Genomic DNA, 18,555 nt, shown 5'->3' with positions numbered 1-18,555 from the left:
TGATAGCACAAACTCTTGAAACATTTTGACTCCACTTATATTCCCTTATCTACCCAGTAGCCAAGGCGAAAAAAGGAGTATTTGTCATGTAAACTCAAAAGTAGCCCTGCATGCAAGGTTAGTCTTAGCAGTGACATAAAGGTTTAACTTTTTTAACTATTCACCGTGACGTATAAAGTCCCACATAATTTGGCTCCTATTTATCTCTGAACTTTTGGCGACACACCTCCCCAGGCTCCAGCCATATGGTCTCATTTTCAGTTTCCTGAGCATAAGCTCACTGTAGCCTTATGGCCCCTGCACTGTTCTTCTTCTACTTCAGACATTAACTGGCGCCTCAGGTTTCCACTCCCACATCTCATTTTCAGAGTGGCCTTCTCTGGTTAATGAAGAAATTTACTGAAAAAAAAATTTGAGGGAGACTACAGAGGGATAATCAAATCATGAGGAGCAGCAGAACTTTCTAAAAACCCTTTTAACTTATTTCTCCTCACAGCCTCACATTTCAAGGTGGCTTCATATTCTCCCTGCAAAACTACAGCCAGTCTTGCTAGTTTCCTTGCTGCCCCTTTCCTTTGTGAAGAAAAGGTTTTAGGAGCTTGGCCACATTTTTATCCTATTCCTTGCATAATTCCATATATTTTCTTACATGAGGTGACCCAAAATACAATAACAAAAAAACAAAAGGTGAACCACTGATCAACAATATAGGCCCTTCCTCTCTGATATGGAGATGGGAGTTGTAAAATTAAAAAACAAAACAAAACAAAAAACCCAAAAAACTAGCTCAAGTTATTATTATATAATAAAAGCAAACAAGTATAAGGAAACAAATTTCACAAGGTTAAGCAGCTCAAATTCAGACAAAATATTTCCCTTCCACGAAGATGCCATATATTGCAAAGACTTAATGGAGAAATGAAAACCAGCAGGAATATTTAACAGAAAGGTCACAGTATGTGCATTATTAATCTATTTAGTATCTGACATAATATAGATTCTTTGTAGATACTAATGTCAGTAACAGCTTTAAGAAACCCATTACCAAAAAATTTGTTAAAAGTGATTGAGCTCATAGGTACTCACTTTTATAGCACTCTCATTAGCTGTTATACAAATTCAGTTTTACAGAATTAAAGAAGATACAGGGCAAAATATAAAATTACTCAGATTGCTATTTCCTATGGGGCCATAAAGAATAGGAATTGCTTTCCCCTTTGGGTTTTTCTAGTGACATGCAGACTGTAAAAGGTAAGGGAGATGAATAACACCATCAAGTAACTGAGAGCATTAAAACAGAGAAGATGCTGCTGGATTTACAGATTAGTAAAACAGTGTTAATGTATATAACAGTTTTAGTCATTTACTTATGTAATGGTTCTTGCAATACACTGGAATCAAAGGAAGACACTGGTTAGAACAGACAGGTATTCTCTCACTTTTTCAAAGTTCACTTTGTATCACTGCTTTTACAAGAAACGGTAAAAAGCACAAATAACGTTCAGCATGTGTGCTGCAGTGAGCCATTTCTTATAGAAGCAGCACACACCCTAAGCAGTGAGAGTGGCACCATCAAGCTCCTCATGGGAACAACACTGAGCATCTCAGCATCAAGCCTCCTCCCAGAGCTTTGAACTGTGTCTGTGAGCATCTGTGCTTTATTTCAGTTTGCTCTGTGCATCTGTTAGCAAGACGGGCCCTACGGTAATTGCTTCTTTGCTTTATACCATTTCGGCATAGGAAGGGTTTCAAAGGAATGCCCTACTTTTTGGATAGTGGGGAAAATCTGTAGAGTCTTCTTCAAAGCCTTTCAAAAAGACAAGTGAAAGAAATGGTAAAAATGTGAGGAGTTAACAAGATCGAAAGTGTTTTTATTTAAACCAAAAATAAGAGAGGGGTTGAACATGTTCAAAGCAAAAGCAAAAGCCAGTGGAAAAGTCATTTAAGCACAACAGAACAGGTAACTGATGAAACAAAAAGAATGAAATAAGAAAAGAAATAACCGAAAAGGAAGAAAAGGAAAACAGAAAACAAATTTTCAAAAGCATAAAGCAAAGATTTTAAATCTAAAATTTAAGCCTAAATTATTAGACTGACTCTAATGATTGTCTCAAGGGTCGTATCTGCTGGAGACACAAATGGCAACCCACTCCAGTATTCTTTCCTGGAGAATCCCGAGGACAGAGGAGCCTGGCGGGCTACAGTCCATGGGCCACAGACTGAGCGCACACACGCCAGGGGTCATAAAATCCACCAAGGCTACTCATGTTTTGCAGCGGCCACAGGCAGAGCAAAGTGACTTACACGCTCTTCAGCTTCAGTCAGCACATTCATGGCTCTCATGTTGACATTTCTTCCCAGTTTCTCCTTCATTTCTTGCAACTTCTGAAGTCTCTCACCAGCTTCTTTTGGATTGTTAGCTTTGAAATCATAGGTGCTATTGGGTTGCCCAAAGAGGTGTTTTTCTACAGTAATCCAGTCATAGTCTTTCAACATTTTGGATACCTAGCCAAAAGATGATAATAGAATGATATCATTGCTCATAAACCTATATTTAAAAATTAGTTTCTTAAATATTTACTAATTTTTACAAACATTTTTTAGAAAAATCCCACAATGACTCATTTGAAAAAAAAATGAGACTCATTGTTGACTGTGAACCTGTAAGAAGTATGAATATTTTTATCTAGAGGATAGGCTAAAAAAAATAGAAAAAGATATTACTTAAGCATCAAAATAAATATGAACTCAGAGAAACAGTTAAGTGTATGTGGGGGTGTGTGTGTGTGTAAACATTGCCATTATAATGAGATGAGGCTCCAGATTTTACCAAATTCAATGTATTACTTCAAAAAAACAACTTGTGAAAGTTTAGTCTTATATGAATATTTAAGTCATAGATACTGTAAAATCATGAAAGCCTAATCGTGACTGGTACCTAATAATTCTTGAAATTATAATCTAAGTAAAACATTATCTTAAATATTGACTCCATCCCCTTGCTACCCTCATTGACAAGGCACAGTAAAATACTCATGTAAAATAACCATTAAGGATTTTTAATTATAGTGCTTAAGAAGACTTTCTTCTACTATAACTGTTTAAGATTGGTACTGACTGCTGAAAGCTAATCCTTGTCAATCATCCTTATTAATCCCATGAGTACAGTCACACCACCAGACTCCAAAGTAATATGGTCATTTCTAGCCTATCTTTTTTTCCTGCCCATCTGTGAGCGCCATGAACACATTCTGTGGCATGTTGCTTATTCTTGTATCTTTAGTGCCTGGTAAAGTGAAAGTGAAGTCGCTCAGTCGTGTCCGACTCTTTGCGACCCCATGGACTGTAGCCTACCAGGCTCCTCTGTCCATGGGATTTTCCAGGCAAGAGTACTGGAGTGGGTTGCCATTTCCTTCTCCAGGGGATCTTCCCGACCCAGGGATCGAACCCAGGTCTCCTGCATTGTAGGCAGATACTTTACCATCTGCACCACCAGGGAAGTCAGTGCCTGGTACAAGTATACAATAAATATTTGATAAACTATGTATTTTAAAGAATACTTGACTTTTTAGCAGTTCTGCTTGCAAGTCGCTCTTTGTACCCTCTTCACTTAACTGTAAATAGAATCCCCTAGCAACCACCAATACTAGTATTGTCAATTATATTTTTTAAAAAACCTATTAACAGTAATATTAGCATTGGTAATAGTTCAGTGAATCCACTAATACTAGGCTACTAGGCAAATGGGAAATCAATACTAATAAAATATTAGGATATTATCATGTGGTCATTAAAAAAATGCTTCTTAAACAAAGTAATGAACCTGAACAGGCACTCATGGCTCTTGCAGAAAAGGGTGGAAGACTGTTTTGTATGTTCTCATCTTTTTGAAATTAAATCTCCTGTACTTTTATGATGCTAAAAAAGATTTAAAAGGCACCAAACTGTTACACACCAGTAAGAAAACATGATGAGTGAATTATTAAAACCACAAAAATGAAGCCTCCTAACTAAGCAATGAATTCCTGCAAAACTATGTATTTTCTTTAAAGTACTTAGGTTACTGTGATACATGAAAGAAATTTTAATTAAGAGTGACCAAAAAACTGTGGCATAACTTCAAAGACACTGCCTGGCAAAATGTCAGATTTCAAATGAGACTTCGAACACTGACTATACTAATCCTCATAAGGATATCCTAAACCAACTAAGTCCTTACTTCAGAAGTTCCTTGTGTATATTTCTCTGTGAGTTCCCTAAATTCAATTTGCAGTTCGGTAAAGAATACATATTACTACTATTAATACATTAGTAATTAGTTCTATGAACAACTGGGGATTAAAAAAACAGTCATTTCCATGGGAGGCCATTCAATATTTGGTTAAAAACATCTTGGAGATGGGAATAAAGCCCCTGAGATTAAATTTAAAAATAAAACATTTTTGCCATTTGGTGACTGCTGAGAAGCAGTCATAGTTGCATGCCTCAAAATTGTTACACAGCAGTTCTGCCATTTACAGTTAAGTTCTTCACTGAGCACTTTACCAGAACATTTCAAAAACCCAGAGGCAAAAATTTGATTAAAAATAAAAGTGAACAATACAAACATGCCTTTGCAGCAGCATCTTCAGCTTCCCGTTTATGTTTGCTGATGTTATGGTCCAGTTCCTTAATTTTAAGCTGAGATTCATTGTTTTGCTCCTTGTGTTTTGCTACTTCTGCATATTTAGCTTTAATTATGTTGTCTTGGGCTGTTATCACTTCTTTTTGCTTGGTCACCTCTTCCTGAGCTTTGTTTACTAACTCCTGAAATGAATAATTACAAGATAACATACAGCAAGGTAAGATGGAGACATTTTTTGGTTTACTGAAAGATCATCCAACAGACTTCTAGACAAGATGGCAATGTGTCATCTAACCTTCTACATTTTATATCCCCATGAAAATGACTAACACATTTACAAATAAAACTTTTATTACCACTACGGAAAAAGGGATGCGATGCATTGTTCATGCTGGAAGCAACAAAGTTCCTGTGACACAGTATAACTGGGATCACCTAGGTGGAGGAGGGGTTACTGGGATTTGCCCTGTACGGTCTCTCAAAAGAGTGGGATTCTGGTGGTGGTTACAAGATAATATGACAGACCCCCAGATGCCATTTATTATGAAGGCAAAGAATGGGGGTGGAAGTAAGGTAAGCTGGCATTGGTTCTTTCCCTTCTATAGAAGTAAGCCATAAGGCCTCTGACAGTGGCAACAAAAGGTCAGGGTGTTTGGTTCTAGCACAGGGGTTAAAACAGAGATATGGAAGAGGAAGAGAAACTTTTCTGAAGAAACATATCTGTGGCACAAAGAAAAACTTCTCACTCTTTTAGTATCATCGGTTTGTCTCTGAAGTGAAAATTACAGCTGGGATTTAGTCTACCAACTCTCACCTCCTCCCCATGAAAGTTCTTTGCTAGATCTTAAAGGTCTTTCTGGTAAAGATATGGTCACAAACTCACACAAACATCTGAAAAAAAAAAGAACCTAGCTCAACTCAGATTTGGGAGGGAAAAACAAAGAGTAGAACAACTTGCTAAAAGACTGAGGAAGAATAGATACCTTGAAATGATGATAAGCGTCAGTAAAAATTTAGGAATTTTTTAAGGCATGCTCATTAGAAAACAAGATAATTTTGAGCGATAAACAATACCTGACATTATGGTTAAGTTATTGAACATGACATAAGTAATTTCTTTATAATGTCTGTATCATAAAAGGTCCTTTGCAGGAGGAAGTTAAATCTCAGCATTCATCTAAAAAATCCAAAACAAAAGCGCATGACAAAAACATGTTTATGAAAAAGATTCTCTCACACCTAAAGACTGAAGATGGTGTCACAGGTGTAACTGTTTCAATTTACAATGGTTAAGAGAAAAACAAGGATATCTATCACTTCAGATTGAGCCAAAGTTTTTAGTTTTGTTTGAACATAATTAATTTGAAGGCAATTTATCTTCTTAGCTCCCTAAGAGGGCAAACAGAAACAATTTAGAATATAGAGACTAAAAGAACAACATTTACAAACTTAGAGATACATTTTATAGTTTTCCATGGAGAAATAGATAATCTCTTTATCGAAATATGTATATGCTTTTGATTTTATCATTATTTAGATCAAGGAAGAAGTGACTTATTTTACTTCTACATTTCTCTTTAAAAATATGACATCTAATTTTTAAAAAAATTCCACAACGTGATGTCCATGAAAGATGGTAAAAGATATGGAGGAATGAGACAAAAAGGCAAGTCAGAAGGCAGAAAAGAAACTGTAGAAAAGGTAATCAGCAAGACAAAACACAAAGCTGAAAAGCATTTTGAACCCTGATTCAAAAAGATAGTTAAAAAATTGTTCTGCTATTGATTTGATAATGTGTTAAAAAAAAAAAAAACCCTTGAGTTTAACCACAAATAGAATGAAGAGAAAAGAACTACTTTCTAAAACAATGCACACTACAGCAATTAAAACAATCATCTCAAGGAAAAAATGTAACAGGAAATGTAAAAGTAGAGGACAAAGGCAAAAAAAAACACACTTTACTATATCCTAGGTAAATGGATGGAATGCCCCTGTTAGAAGCTGTTACATTTTAGTTAACATGACCTACAAAAAGTACATAACTGCAACAGAACAGAAAACTTGAAAAAAAAAAAGGTGTATCAAAAAACCAAAGGTGGTTATACTTTGTAGGGCATGGTGACAGTACTTAATAATAACTACTACTATGTATTTCAAAGTTGCTAAGACAGCACATCTTAAAAAGTTCTCATCACAAGAAAAAAACCTGCTATGGTTACCAGACGTATTGGGGTGATCATTTCACAATATATTAAAATGTTGAACCATTATATTGTACACCTGAAACCAATATAAATGTTATGCCAATTATATCTGAGTTTTAAAAAGTATGAGTAGAAATAATGAAACAAAACAGAATTCAAGGTCAAAATCAAAGAAAGGGTCAAGAGGGTATCCAATATTCATGAGGGAGCATTTCTAATATTTGTAGGAAATAGAAATATCTTCACAACATGAAACCATCATACCCCAAATCCACCCTTCACTGCCTGCTTCTGAGATGGGAACAACTCTCCCTTGCCGAGTGTAACAACATGAAGCCTCATCAGTAAAGGATGCTTTAGGGACACTGGAGAAGGAAGAGGCTTTACTTCTTGGTTCTGATGTGCTTTTCTCAAAGGCAAGGTTGTCACTTACATGGCATACCCAGCAGCAGTCTTTGCAGCCTGTTCACAGGCTGGGCTCCTCCCTGTGGCCAGTCCCCCTGTCATCCCAGAAAGCTGTTTTCCCAGCAGATGTCCTGTGCAGCACTTTGCTCAGCATGGTTTCCCTACTACATCAAACCCCACCACCAGAGGGCCACAATGATGTGTTTTCCAACTACATGTAGTTCTCAGCCTTGCAGGTAGAATGGGGCTCTTTTCCAGATTTTTTCCTTCTGGGGGTGCACTGCTTCAGCTTATAGGTAATAACTGCTCCTGTATCTGCTATTCATTCTTTAGAGTTTTCTCTACCCCTTAGCAATCCAATCGTACATCATTCCAAATTCCTGTTATAGTTAATAATTTTTATTTAAACTCGGCCTGGTCAAATTACTGGGTGTTTTCATTTTCCAACAGACCTGGACTAAAACAATTAGTGTTATTATTTCAGGACTCTTTCTGATTGGTAATCATCATTTTCCCTCTCATCATGACAGGGGTGAAGAGACTGAGACCTCTGAAGTCAAACATCTTTAAGCCACCATTTCAGAAGCAGACTGACATCTGTATTTCTCTAATGTGGTTAAATCACTCTCACCTCATTTTTAGCCACCTCAGAGGCCATTACTGCAATCTGACCCTCGTAGGATATGATAGCTTCCTTTACAGCTTCAAGCTGTTGTTCATAGGATGCATGCTCTCTCCTGAGCTCCTCCAGCTCCAGGGTGATAGCTTCAACTTCCTATAAAAAACACAGCATCTGGGCATTCAACAGTTACTAACTACTGTGGCTCAGACAGTAAAGCGTCTGCCTACAATGCGGGAGACCCAGGTTAGATCCCTGGGTCGGGAAGTTCCCCTGGAGAAAGAAATGGCAACCCACTCCAGTATTCTTGCTTGGAAAATCCCATGGACAGAGGAGCCCAGTAGGCTACAGTCCACTGGGTCACAATGAGTCGGACATGACTGAGCGAACTTCACTTCAGCAAAACTAATAAGATACTCAAGCAAGTAAGGACCATAGCTTACTCAACTACTGAAAACATGTAAGCTGCTTCCAAAGAAGAAAAAGGGAAAAGAAATTTATTTTTCTATATTAAAAAATGTACATACAATTTTTATGGGTTCAAAGAACTCTGCATAAACTATTTCATCCTTTTATTCCTATAGGGAAAAATAATACAGAATTCTATATAGCAGATAAATTAGGAGAGGTTAAAAACCTTTTTTAAACAATTATTTAATGACGAAAAAAAAATAGCTTCTCTTCTTTCCCATTATAGCCTTTAGTTCTTTACAAAATGCTTTGTATAAAGCAAATATTTAATAATAGAATCATAAGGTGGGTTTAAAAAGAACTGTGAAGCAAAGTTAGATTTAAGTGAAATTGTATTCAATAGTGAAATTGTATAGAATAGTGATTGAGCATGTAGCCTTCTTTGTAAACAGAAGAACATAGGTTCAAATTCCAGCCTTGAAACAATCCAAAATAGTCTACAACTGAATAGCACTACAAATATAACATGCTTTGCCATCATTATTCCTTCACAGTGTCTGCTCAAACAGATGATCACCAAACAGAAACGTCAACAGTGATTCTCTGATAAGACACAGCTTGGCTTACATGATACAAGCTTTGGTCCACTCCTGAATGAAACATTATCAAAATCAAACCTTTATCAAGCAACTTTGTCTCTCACTTTTTGATTTGTGACAAATATCGATGAAGAAGGCCATGTCAACCAATGGTGCTCTACCACCCTTCAGTTCTACGCTGATGCTAAAAGATTAATTCTATTAAAAAAAAATTACCTGTTGTTTTTCTTTCATTTTTTTGCTAGAAGCATCTGCTTTAGTTCTGGCACAATCTAGTTTTTTCTGTGCATCCTTCAGTTCTTTCTCTCTTTCAGCTTCAGCATTTTTCATTTTATTCTCCAACACCTCATATTTTTCTTCGGCTTTTTTCTGAATTTCTTTGGTGTTTTTTAAGGTCTCCTCACTTTCCTCTGCATTATAAAGCAGGCAAATACAACTAAATGAGATCTTCCAACTAGTAACAGTTACAGAAAAGGGCTTACAAATTCAACTTTTAAGAGAAGAAAAGGTATAGAAAGTTGGAGGCAAGAGCTCAAAAAAAATTAACTGTTCTAACTTTATTCTAGAAATAGTATGTTGAAAACACAGGTCATACCTTAGAGCCATACTTGAATTATCTAAATTCTGTAAAGAGATTATTTCCAATCACATGTAATTGAGTAACATAAACTTTACCTACAATTTAACTTATAAAAAGATCACAGACCATTTTATATACCATATGCTTTATAAAACCAGAACTGAGCACATAACTATGGTACTTTTATTTTAGTTATAAGAATACTTTTAATTAACCCCATAAAAAAGCTTAACTTAGTGTTCCTTGCTCACTTATTTTTATTCAAGGAAACTCTTATTAAAGTGGAGAAATATTGTGAGACTATACTTAGGACGAAGCATAGGAAACATATTACCTCTGAATTTACACATTAAAAAATAAAGTAAGATAGAATGAGCATGTTATGCTCACAATCAACATACACTGTTAAGTGTTAGGACTAGGTACAAACATAACCTTGAAAGCCAAGATTATACAATTTCCTATACTAGTTTCCACTGTAGAATATCATTCTAGAAATCAAAAGAGAAATTTAAAAAATACCCAACACAAAGATAAACAGAAATACAACAAACCAAATGTACATTAGATGTAGCAAAATCAGTTCTAGGAGTTAAGTTCATAGCAACAAATGCCAACCTAAAGAAATAAAGAAAAATCTCAAACAACTTTACACCAAAAATCTGTTGTGTTTCTATATACTAAACAGTCCCATTTAGAATTGCATCAAAAAGAAGAAAAAACAAAACCCAAAGTTAGTAGAAGGAAGCAAATAATAAAGATCAGTGTGGAAATAAATGAAATTGAGACTAAAAAGAAATAGAAAAAAGAATCCATGAAATTAAAAGCTGGCTCTTTAAAACCAATAACCTTCCAGCTAGACCTAAGGGGGAAAAAAGAGACTCAAAGTCAGAAATAAAAGATACTACAACTGATACCACAGAAATATAAGGAATCATAAAAGGTAACTATGAAAAATTTCACACCAACAAATCAGACAACCCATAAGAAATAAATCCCTAGAAAAAGACAACCTAACAAGATTAAATCATGATGACATAGAAAATGTGAAAAGACAGTAATATGGAAATTTAATAAGGAATCAAAAACCTCCCAACAAACAAAAGTCCAGTTGAATTAAATCAAACATTTAAAGAGTTAATACCAATCTTTCCTTTTCAAATTCTTCCAAAAATCAGACAAAAAGAAAATTCTTTCAAATTCATTTTGTGAAGCCATCATCATCCTGATATCAAAACCAGACAAAGACACCATAAGCAAAAAAAATCACAGGCTGTCATCCCTGATGAACATAAACGCAAAAATCCTCAACAAAACATCAGCAAACTGAATTCAAGAACACACTGAATCATACGCCATGACTAGGTGGGATTTACTCCAGGGATACATTGATGTTTTCAGTTCAGTTCAGTTCAGTCACTCAGTCGTGTCCGACTTCTTCACGACCCCATGAATCGCAGCACGCCAGGTCTCCTTGTCCATCACCATCTCACGGGGTTCACTCAAACTCACGTCCATCGAGTCGGTGATGCCATACAGCCATCTCATCCTCGGTCGTCCCCTTCTCCTCCTGCCCTCAATCCCTCCCAGCATCAGAGTCTTTCCCAATGAGTCAACTCTTCGCATGAGGTGGCCAAAGTACTGGAGTTTCAGCTTTAGCATCAATCCTTCCAAAAAAATCCCAGGGCTGGTCTCCTTCAGAATGGACTGGTTGGATCTCCTTGCAGTCCAAGGGACTCTCAAGAGTCTTCTCCAACACCACACTTCAAAAGCATCAATTCTTCGGCACTCAGCCTTCTTCACAGTTACACTCTCACATCCATTCATGACTACTGGAAAAACCATAGCCTTGACTAGATGGACCTTAGTCGGCAAAGTAATGTCTCTGCTTTTGAATATACTATCTAGGTTGGTCAAAACTTTTCTTCCAAGGAGTAAGCGTCTTTTAATTTCATGGCTGCAGTCACCATCTGTAGTGATTTTGGAGCTCAAAAAAATAAAGTCTGACACTTTCCACCCAATTAGTGAATATGATACACTATATTAACAAACTCAGGATAAAAGTCATGGTCATCTAAACAGCAGAAAAGGCACTTGAGAAAATCCAACATTTATGATAAAAACACAGTAAAGTGAGTATAGAGAGAATAAATAAGGCTATACACATGACAAGCTCACAGCTAACATCATGTTGCTTGCTGCTGCTGCTAAGTCGCTTCAGTCGTGTCCGACTCTGTGCGACCCCATAGATGCAGCCCATCAAGCTCCACCATCCCTGGGATTCTCCAGGCAAAAACACTGGAGTGGGTTGCCATTTCCTTCTCCAACACATGAAAGTGAAAAGTGAAAGTGAAGTTGGTCAGTCGTTTCCGACTCTTTGCAACCCCATGGCCTGCAGTCCATAAGGCTCCTCCGTCCATGGGACTTTCCAGGCAAGAGTACTGGAGTGGGTTGCCATTGCCTTTTCCAACTAACATAATCAGTTCAGTTCAGTCGCTCAGTTGTGTCTGACTCTTTGCGACCCCATGAATCGCAGCACGCCAGGCCTCCCTGTCCATCACCAACTCCCGCAGTTCACTCAAACTCACGTCCATTGAGTCGGTGATGCCATCCAGCCATCTCATCCTCTGTCGTCCCCTTCTCCTCCTGCCCCCAGTCCCTCCCAGTATCAGTCTTTTCCAATGAGTCAACTCTTCACATGAGGTGGCCAAAGTACTAGAGTTCAGCTTTAGCATCATTCCTTCCAAAGAAATCTCAGGGCTGATCTTCTTCAGAATGGACTGGTTGGATCTCCTTGCAGTAGAAGGGACTCTCAAGAGTCTTCTCCAACACCACAGTTCAAAAGCATCAATTCTTCGGCACTCAGCTTTCTTCACAGTCCAACTCTCACATTCATACATGACTACTGGAAAAACCATAGCCTTGACTAAATGGACCTTAGTCAACAAAGTAATGTCTCTGCTTTTCAATATGCTATCTAGGTTGGTCATAATGTTCCTTCCAAGGAGTAAGTGTCTTTTAATTTCATGGCTGCCATCACCATCTGCAGTGATTTTGGAGCCCCCAAAAATAAAGTCTGACACTGTTTCCACTGTTTCCCCATCTATTTCCCATGAAGTGATGGGACTGGATGCCATGATCTTTGTTTTCTGAATGTTGAGCTTTAAGCCAAGTTTTTACTCTCCTCTTTCACTTTCATCAAGAGGCTCTTTAGTTCCTCTTCACTTTCTGCCATAAGGGTGGTGTCATCTGCATATCTGAGGTTACTGGTATTTCTCCTGGCAATCTGGATTCCAGCTTGTGCTTCTTCCAGCCCAGCGTTTCTGATACTCAATGGTAAAAAGCTGAAAGCATTTCCTCTAAGACCAAAAAAAAGATAAGGATGCCACACCACTTATTCAACAAAGTGTTGGAAGTGCTACAGCAACAGGGCAAGGAAAAGAAGGGCATCCAAATAGGAAAGAAAGAAGTAAAACTATCATTATTTGTAGATGACAAAACAGAAAACCCTATTATAAATAGAAAACTGTAAAGACTCCATCAAAAAGATGTTAGAAATAATAAGCAAGTCAACAGAGCTGCAGAATACAACAGAATACAAAATCAATTACAAAAATCTGTTGTTTCTATACAGAAAACAATCCCATTCACGACTGTATCAAAAAGAAAATACCTAAGAATAAATTTAACCAAGGAGGTAAAAGATATGTACACTGAAAACTATGAAACACTGATGAAAGAAACTGAAGACAGAAATAAATGGTAAAATATTCTCTCTTCACAGATTGGAAGGATATTGTTAAAATGTCCATATTACCCAATGCAAGCTACAGATTCAAGTCAGATCCTTTCAAACTTTCAATGTCCTATTTCATAGGAATAGAATGAACAATCTGAAAATCTGTATGGAACCACAAAAGACCCTGAACAGCCAAAGCAATCTTGAAAAAGAACAACAAAACTGGAGGCACTATATTCCCTGATTTCAAACTATATTACCAAGCTAGAGTAATTAAAGCAGTAGAGTAGTGGCATAAAAACAGACACAAGGATCAATGGAACTACTGAATAAAAGAACCCCAAAACAAAGCCCATGCACACATGATCAATTAATTTATGACAAAGGAGTCAAGAATATGTTATGGGAAAAGACAGTCTCTTCAGTAAATGTTGCAAGGAACCTGGACAATCACTTACAAAAGAATGAAACCAGACCACTTTCTAACACCACATACAAAAGTTAAGTCAAAATGGATTAAAGACTTGAAGGTAAAACCTGAAATCATGAAACTCCTAGAAGAAAACAGGTGGTAAGCTCCATAACATAGGTGTTGATGATTTTTGGAATTTGACACCAAAAGCAGAAGTGAACAAGGGGGACTACATCCAACCAAAAAGCTCCTGCACAGCAAAGCAAATCATCAACAAAGCTAAAAGGCAACCTACTGAACAGGAGAAAACATTTGTAAATCATCTATCTGATAAGGGGTTAATATCAAAACCATATTAAGAACTCATATGATTCAACGGGAAAGAAAACTGATCAAATCAAAAAATAGAGGACCTGAATACACATTTTCCACACAAGATGTACAAACAGCCGAGAGGTAAATGAAAAGATACTCAGCATTAATCATAAGGGAAATTGAAATCAGAACCACAAAGAGCGATCACCTCAACTGTTATACTGTCTATCAAAAGACAGGTGGTGTTCACTGCTTCATTATTTACAACATGGAAACAACCTGAGTCCACTAATGGATGAACAGATAAAGAAACTGTGGCATGAACATACCACAGCATACTATTCAACCATAAAAAAAGAAGGAAATCCTACCATTTGCAATAACATGGATGGACTTTGAGGGCATTACATAAAGTGAAATAAGTCAAAGAAAGATAAATACCATATGATCTCACTTATATGTGGAATCTTAAATATCTTAGGTCACAGAGAGATGGGAGAGTGGGTGGGCTGCCATCTATGGGGTCACATAGAGTTGGACACGAATGAAGCGACTTAGCAGTTAGCAGCAGCAGCAGCAAAGGCAGGGGGTGGGGAAGGTGAATGAAGTGAATACATTTTTAATTTTATAAAAGAGAAAAAAAGAATAAAAATATTAGTGGGGGAAAATAGGCCTGTGAATAGTCCTAAGGAGTAAGAGAAATTTAAAACTGCCACATACAATTAAATTCTGATTAAAGGTGTTAAGATAGGTTCTTAAAATTAGGGACAGAGATAGTTATACACATATAACAAAAATACTATAAACATAAACAAAACCAAAAGACAAGCATATAACACAAAAGGTATTTATAAATGTGGTACATGAGAACAATAAAAACAAGCTATGAGCAACCCAACAAAAAAGCGCAAATTAACAGAAAATTATTACATATAATTAAAACATACAATAAACATGAGAGCTTCAAATACCTAAAGTATGGTTATCAGTTGAAACAGATCAGCACAAAAGGTTTTAACTTACCAATGATTTTTTTAAGAGCATCTAATTCTTCCTGTTGCTTGTGATACGAGCTTTGCTGAAGCTTGGTTTGTAATAAATCTACCTCCTCAGCTTTCATCTCCCACTGCTGTTTTAGGTGGCGATACCTTAAGGAAGATAAATTTATAATAAATGACAATTTTTCTGATGTTTGAGACATGCATTTAAACAGCTCTTACCTAAAACAAACTCATACAACATAATGTAAGATGCCACTTTACAAGACTCATTTTGATGACTTCCACACTTCTGAAACATCAATTAAACTCAAGTTTGACTTGGTTACTGAAGGTACTCTAAATGACCAAGACCAATAGTAACTATCCACAGAAATATTCTTAATTTTAGAAAATACTAATAATCTTTGAATAAATAAGTTACCTTAAAAATAACCCTTCTCACTGATCCTTATCTAAAAGAAAAACTCCATAACAGCCTCCATCACAAAAATAGAATATAAAACAACTGTATAAAATTTCAAAAGTTTGGTTAGCTTAGTCCCCAGTTTCAAATGTTTTAAAAAATAATAACACTGCCTCCATTTTGTAAGGAGACTGGTGGTTCAAAATGACATCAAGCACTTATTTTTTGTAGATCCTTTAATTGTCCCCCAGTTCTGGCAGCTTCAAATTATGGCTTTGGAAGGTATTTTGCTAATTCAGCTGCAGTGAAATTTTAAATTATAGTAAATTCAAAGGTTGCTTGTAACTAGAAAATCACGAGGTTTGAGGGCAAAAAACAAGCAACTTATAAATACTCCCTTGAGTATTCTTGTCTAAGATTGCTTGACAGCAATTAAAAAGCCATAATTTTAACTCAGAGTCATTTTTCAACTCATTTAAAAATGTAAAGAAGGTTTTTAAAAAAGGCAAGCTATTTTCCTGATATGGTCTATGAAAGAATGGCTTTAGGTGACCCTTCCACTTTCACTTTTCAAAATCTTCTTTTCTTCCTGGACCTCAGGGCCACAATTAGTCTACAAAACAACTCTGTAGAATAAACGACCTAGTACTGCTCAACAAACAGTTCCAAGCCAAATGTGACTACAATTGAGTTTGTAATTCATTCCCTTGACAGAGCTTCCACATTTCAGAAACATCTTTTTATCTTTCTCACAAAAAGTTCTTTCATTTTATGATTAATGTCATATGTCAACGAAGGTAAAAGGTAGGCTTTACATGTATATGTTTGAAAGTGGGCATTTATGATACAATTTACATCTTGGAATGGCCACTTTGACTTACTGTAAACAATCTTTTCCATATATATATTGTGTCCCAAAAAAGTCTTAGTACTATTCTAAGCTTTGATAATTTCAGAAGATAAATGCCAAAAGTTTACCCCTCAAAAAAAATTTAAGTTTTTATCTTTTATTTTCTCTTACCTTTATTCAGTATTGTGAATTCTAAATAAAATGTTTATCTCATCTCCCACTTGCCATCTTCAGAGGGATTAGAAAAAAATTACGATTAAACTCTCAAATACTGTACTTTGTTAAGTTTGTGGCATTTATACTCCTGAAGTTTTTAAAGACTCTTCTGGATAACCACATAGTGAGTTCACTCAACATCATTCAGGTGTTTATTCAAAAGTCATCTTCTCAGTAAGGCTTTCCCTGCCCACCCCATATAAACTTTCAACACTTCTTTCCTATTTTACATTTTCACTCTAAGAATTTAGATTATCTAACATACCTTTTACCAATTTAACTTTTTATATTGTCTGTTGCCCCAACTCCACATATGGAAATAAGATAAAGGAAGAAATTTATCTATTTGATTCACTGCTATATTCCCAGGTCTTTGAAGAGTACTTGGCACATGAGACATGCAATAGTAAATAATGTTAGGAGACAAAAAGGGTTACATTGAATAGCATGACCCCAATTATGAAAAAAAAATGTGGCATACATATATTTCATCATACATAAATATGTATCATACACAAACAGAAGTAATGTTGAACAGTACACACACATATCTATATCCACACCCACAAAGAAAGAACACTGGAAGTAAACACTTTAATTTTAGCAGTGACTTTTGACATAAACTTGTTTAACTTCTCCACAGGCAACCTAGCTATTTTCAACATGTATAGGACAGCCATAAGGCTGCAAAACTTAGTTACAGACACCCAATCAATGCTACAGTATATTACATCATTTCAAATCAAGGACTCAAGTGTCCTTTGGCATCAACCTTCAGAGCATCTGTGTGTTTCCCCACTAATCCCCACAGAATGTTAACAGAGTATATATCTCAGTAGAAAAACAGGAATATTTGGTTGATTTTTCTTTCTTCTTTTTAATTAACTTTCCATAATTTTGTAAAACAAAGACATCACTTATATTAAAATATATATATAACTGATAAGTTATTAATTCACAACTTATTCAATACTAAGGTTATTATTTATTTTTAAAAAATTTTAATAACAGCTTAATCCAACCAAAGTCTTACTTTTCAGCAGTGTTTTTAAGACTGGCTAATTCCTCTTCTAGAGCCTGTAGCTCATTCTCCTTGGTTCTGAGCTCATCTTGAACATCTTTGAGTTCTTGAAACTTCATTAAAATGGAAGTTGCCTGGGATCGAGCACCTGACAGAGGCAAATTGAAACAGGCCTTGGACACTGAGTTGCCATATATTTAGGAAACAATACAGTTTTGTAAGAGATGTACACTTGAAATAATTCAACAGCCAATCTTTAGTGGTTTATGAAGCTACAGAATCCATTTTATCACTTGAATCTTAGGGCATACATATATGATAACAAATACTCTATATGTGGTGGATTATTTATTCAGAATCATCATTGCCTTTGCTCACTGGGTGGATCCCTCTCAGAACCACTTTCTGCTCTACTAAGATCAGGCTTAGCCATGTGCTTTGCTCTAGCCGATGAGGTGGAAAATCTGCCTCTTCTGAGGGTAAGCTTTAAGAGGGAGCACATCATTTACCATGTGTTTTCCCTTTCCCATGTGAAGTATGTTCAAAAAAAAAAGATTTATTTTCCAGTCAGCCTAAATCCCATAATGAGAATAACATGGAGCAGAGACAAGTAACATGATGTAGCATAATTATAGAATAAACCTGTAAGCCACTGAGATTTGGGAGCTGTTCATTACCATATCGTAACGTGGTCTAAACTTGACACAGCATAGTAAACTGGTTTCACCTTACATGCATTATAACTGTCTGGCAGTAACAGGCTGAGGTGTTCAGCTGTCAAGAAAACTCTAGGTTGGATGGAAGAAAGGAAGGTCAATCAACAATGCTATTATGAACACTTTGCTTATGTGACATGGGGTTACATATCTGCCATCACTTAAGGGGGGATTTCAAGAACATATAATTCAGTGAAATCTAAAATGTTCCTTCTAATCTAGATATTTTAAAATACTTGGTCTCTATCTTCCAACTGTAAAATACTAGTTATTGTGTACTCTGAGGAACTTGATCATGAAACTCATTATATTGGCTACTGTTTTCTTGGACTAGAAAGAAATTAAGATACTTCATAACTCAAGAGGCATCCAAGTCTCTTGGTTTGGTTAAAAGCACAAACTGTGAAATCAGGCTACCTCTTTAAACTCTGACCCCTGGC

General features: G+C 36.2%; 1 protein-coding gene across 2 annotated transcripts in view; it reads right to left on the bottom strand.

The window, feature by feature from the left end:
* SMC2 (structural maintenance of chromosomes 2) overlaps positions 1–18,555 on the bottom strand; it is a 53,053-nt gene that overhangs the window by 10,049 nt on the left and 24,449 nt on the right. For both annotated transcript variants that reach the window (XM_013966243.2, XM_018052539.1), the window contains 6 exons: positions 17,412–17,547; positions 14,932–15,056; positions 9,079–9,272; positions 7,865–8,008; positions 4,612–4,806; positions 2,305–2,505 (listed from right to left, as the gene is read on the bottom strand). In XM_013966243.2, coding sequence (XP_013821697.1) covers positions 2,305–2,505; positions 4,612–4,806; positions 7,865–8,008; positions 9,079–9,272; positions 14,932–15,056; positions 17,412–17,547 — 995 coding nt within the window. The remainder of the gene's footprint in view (positions 1–2,304; positions 2,506–4,611; positions 4,807–7,864; positions 8,009–9,078; positions 9,273–14,931; positions 15,057–17,411; positions 17,548–18,555) is intronic.

This window comes from Capra hircus, chromosome 8 (genome assembly GCF_001704415.2).
Source record: "Capra hircus breed San Clemente chromosome 8, ASM170441v1, whole genome shotgun sequence".
NCBI classification, from domain to species: Eukaryota; Metazoa; Chordata; class Mammalia; order Artiodactyla; family Bovidae; genus Capra; species Capra hircus.
This window is presented reverse-complemented; position numbering and strand designations above follow the sequence as displayed.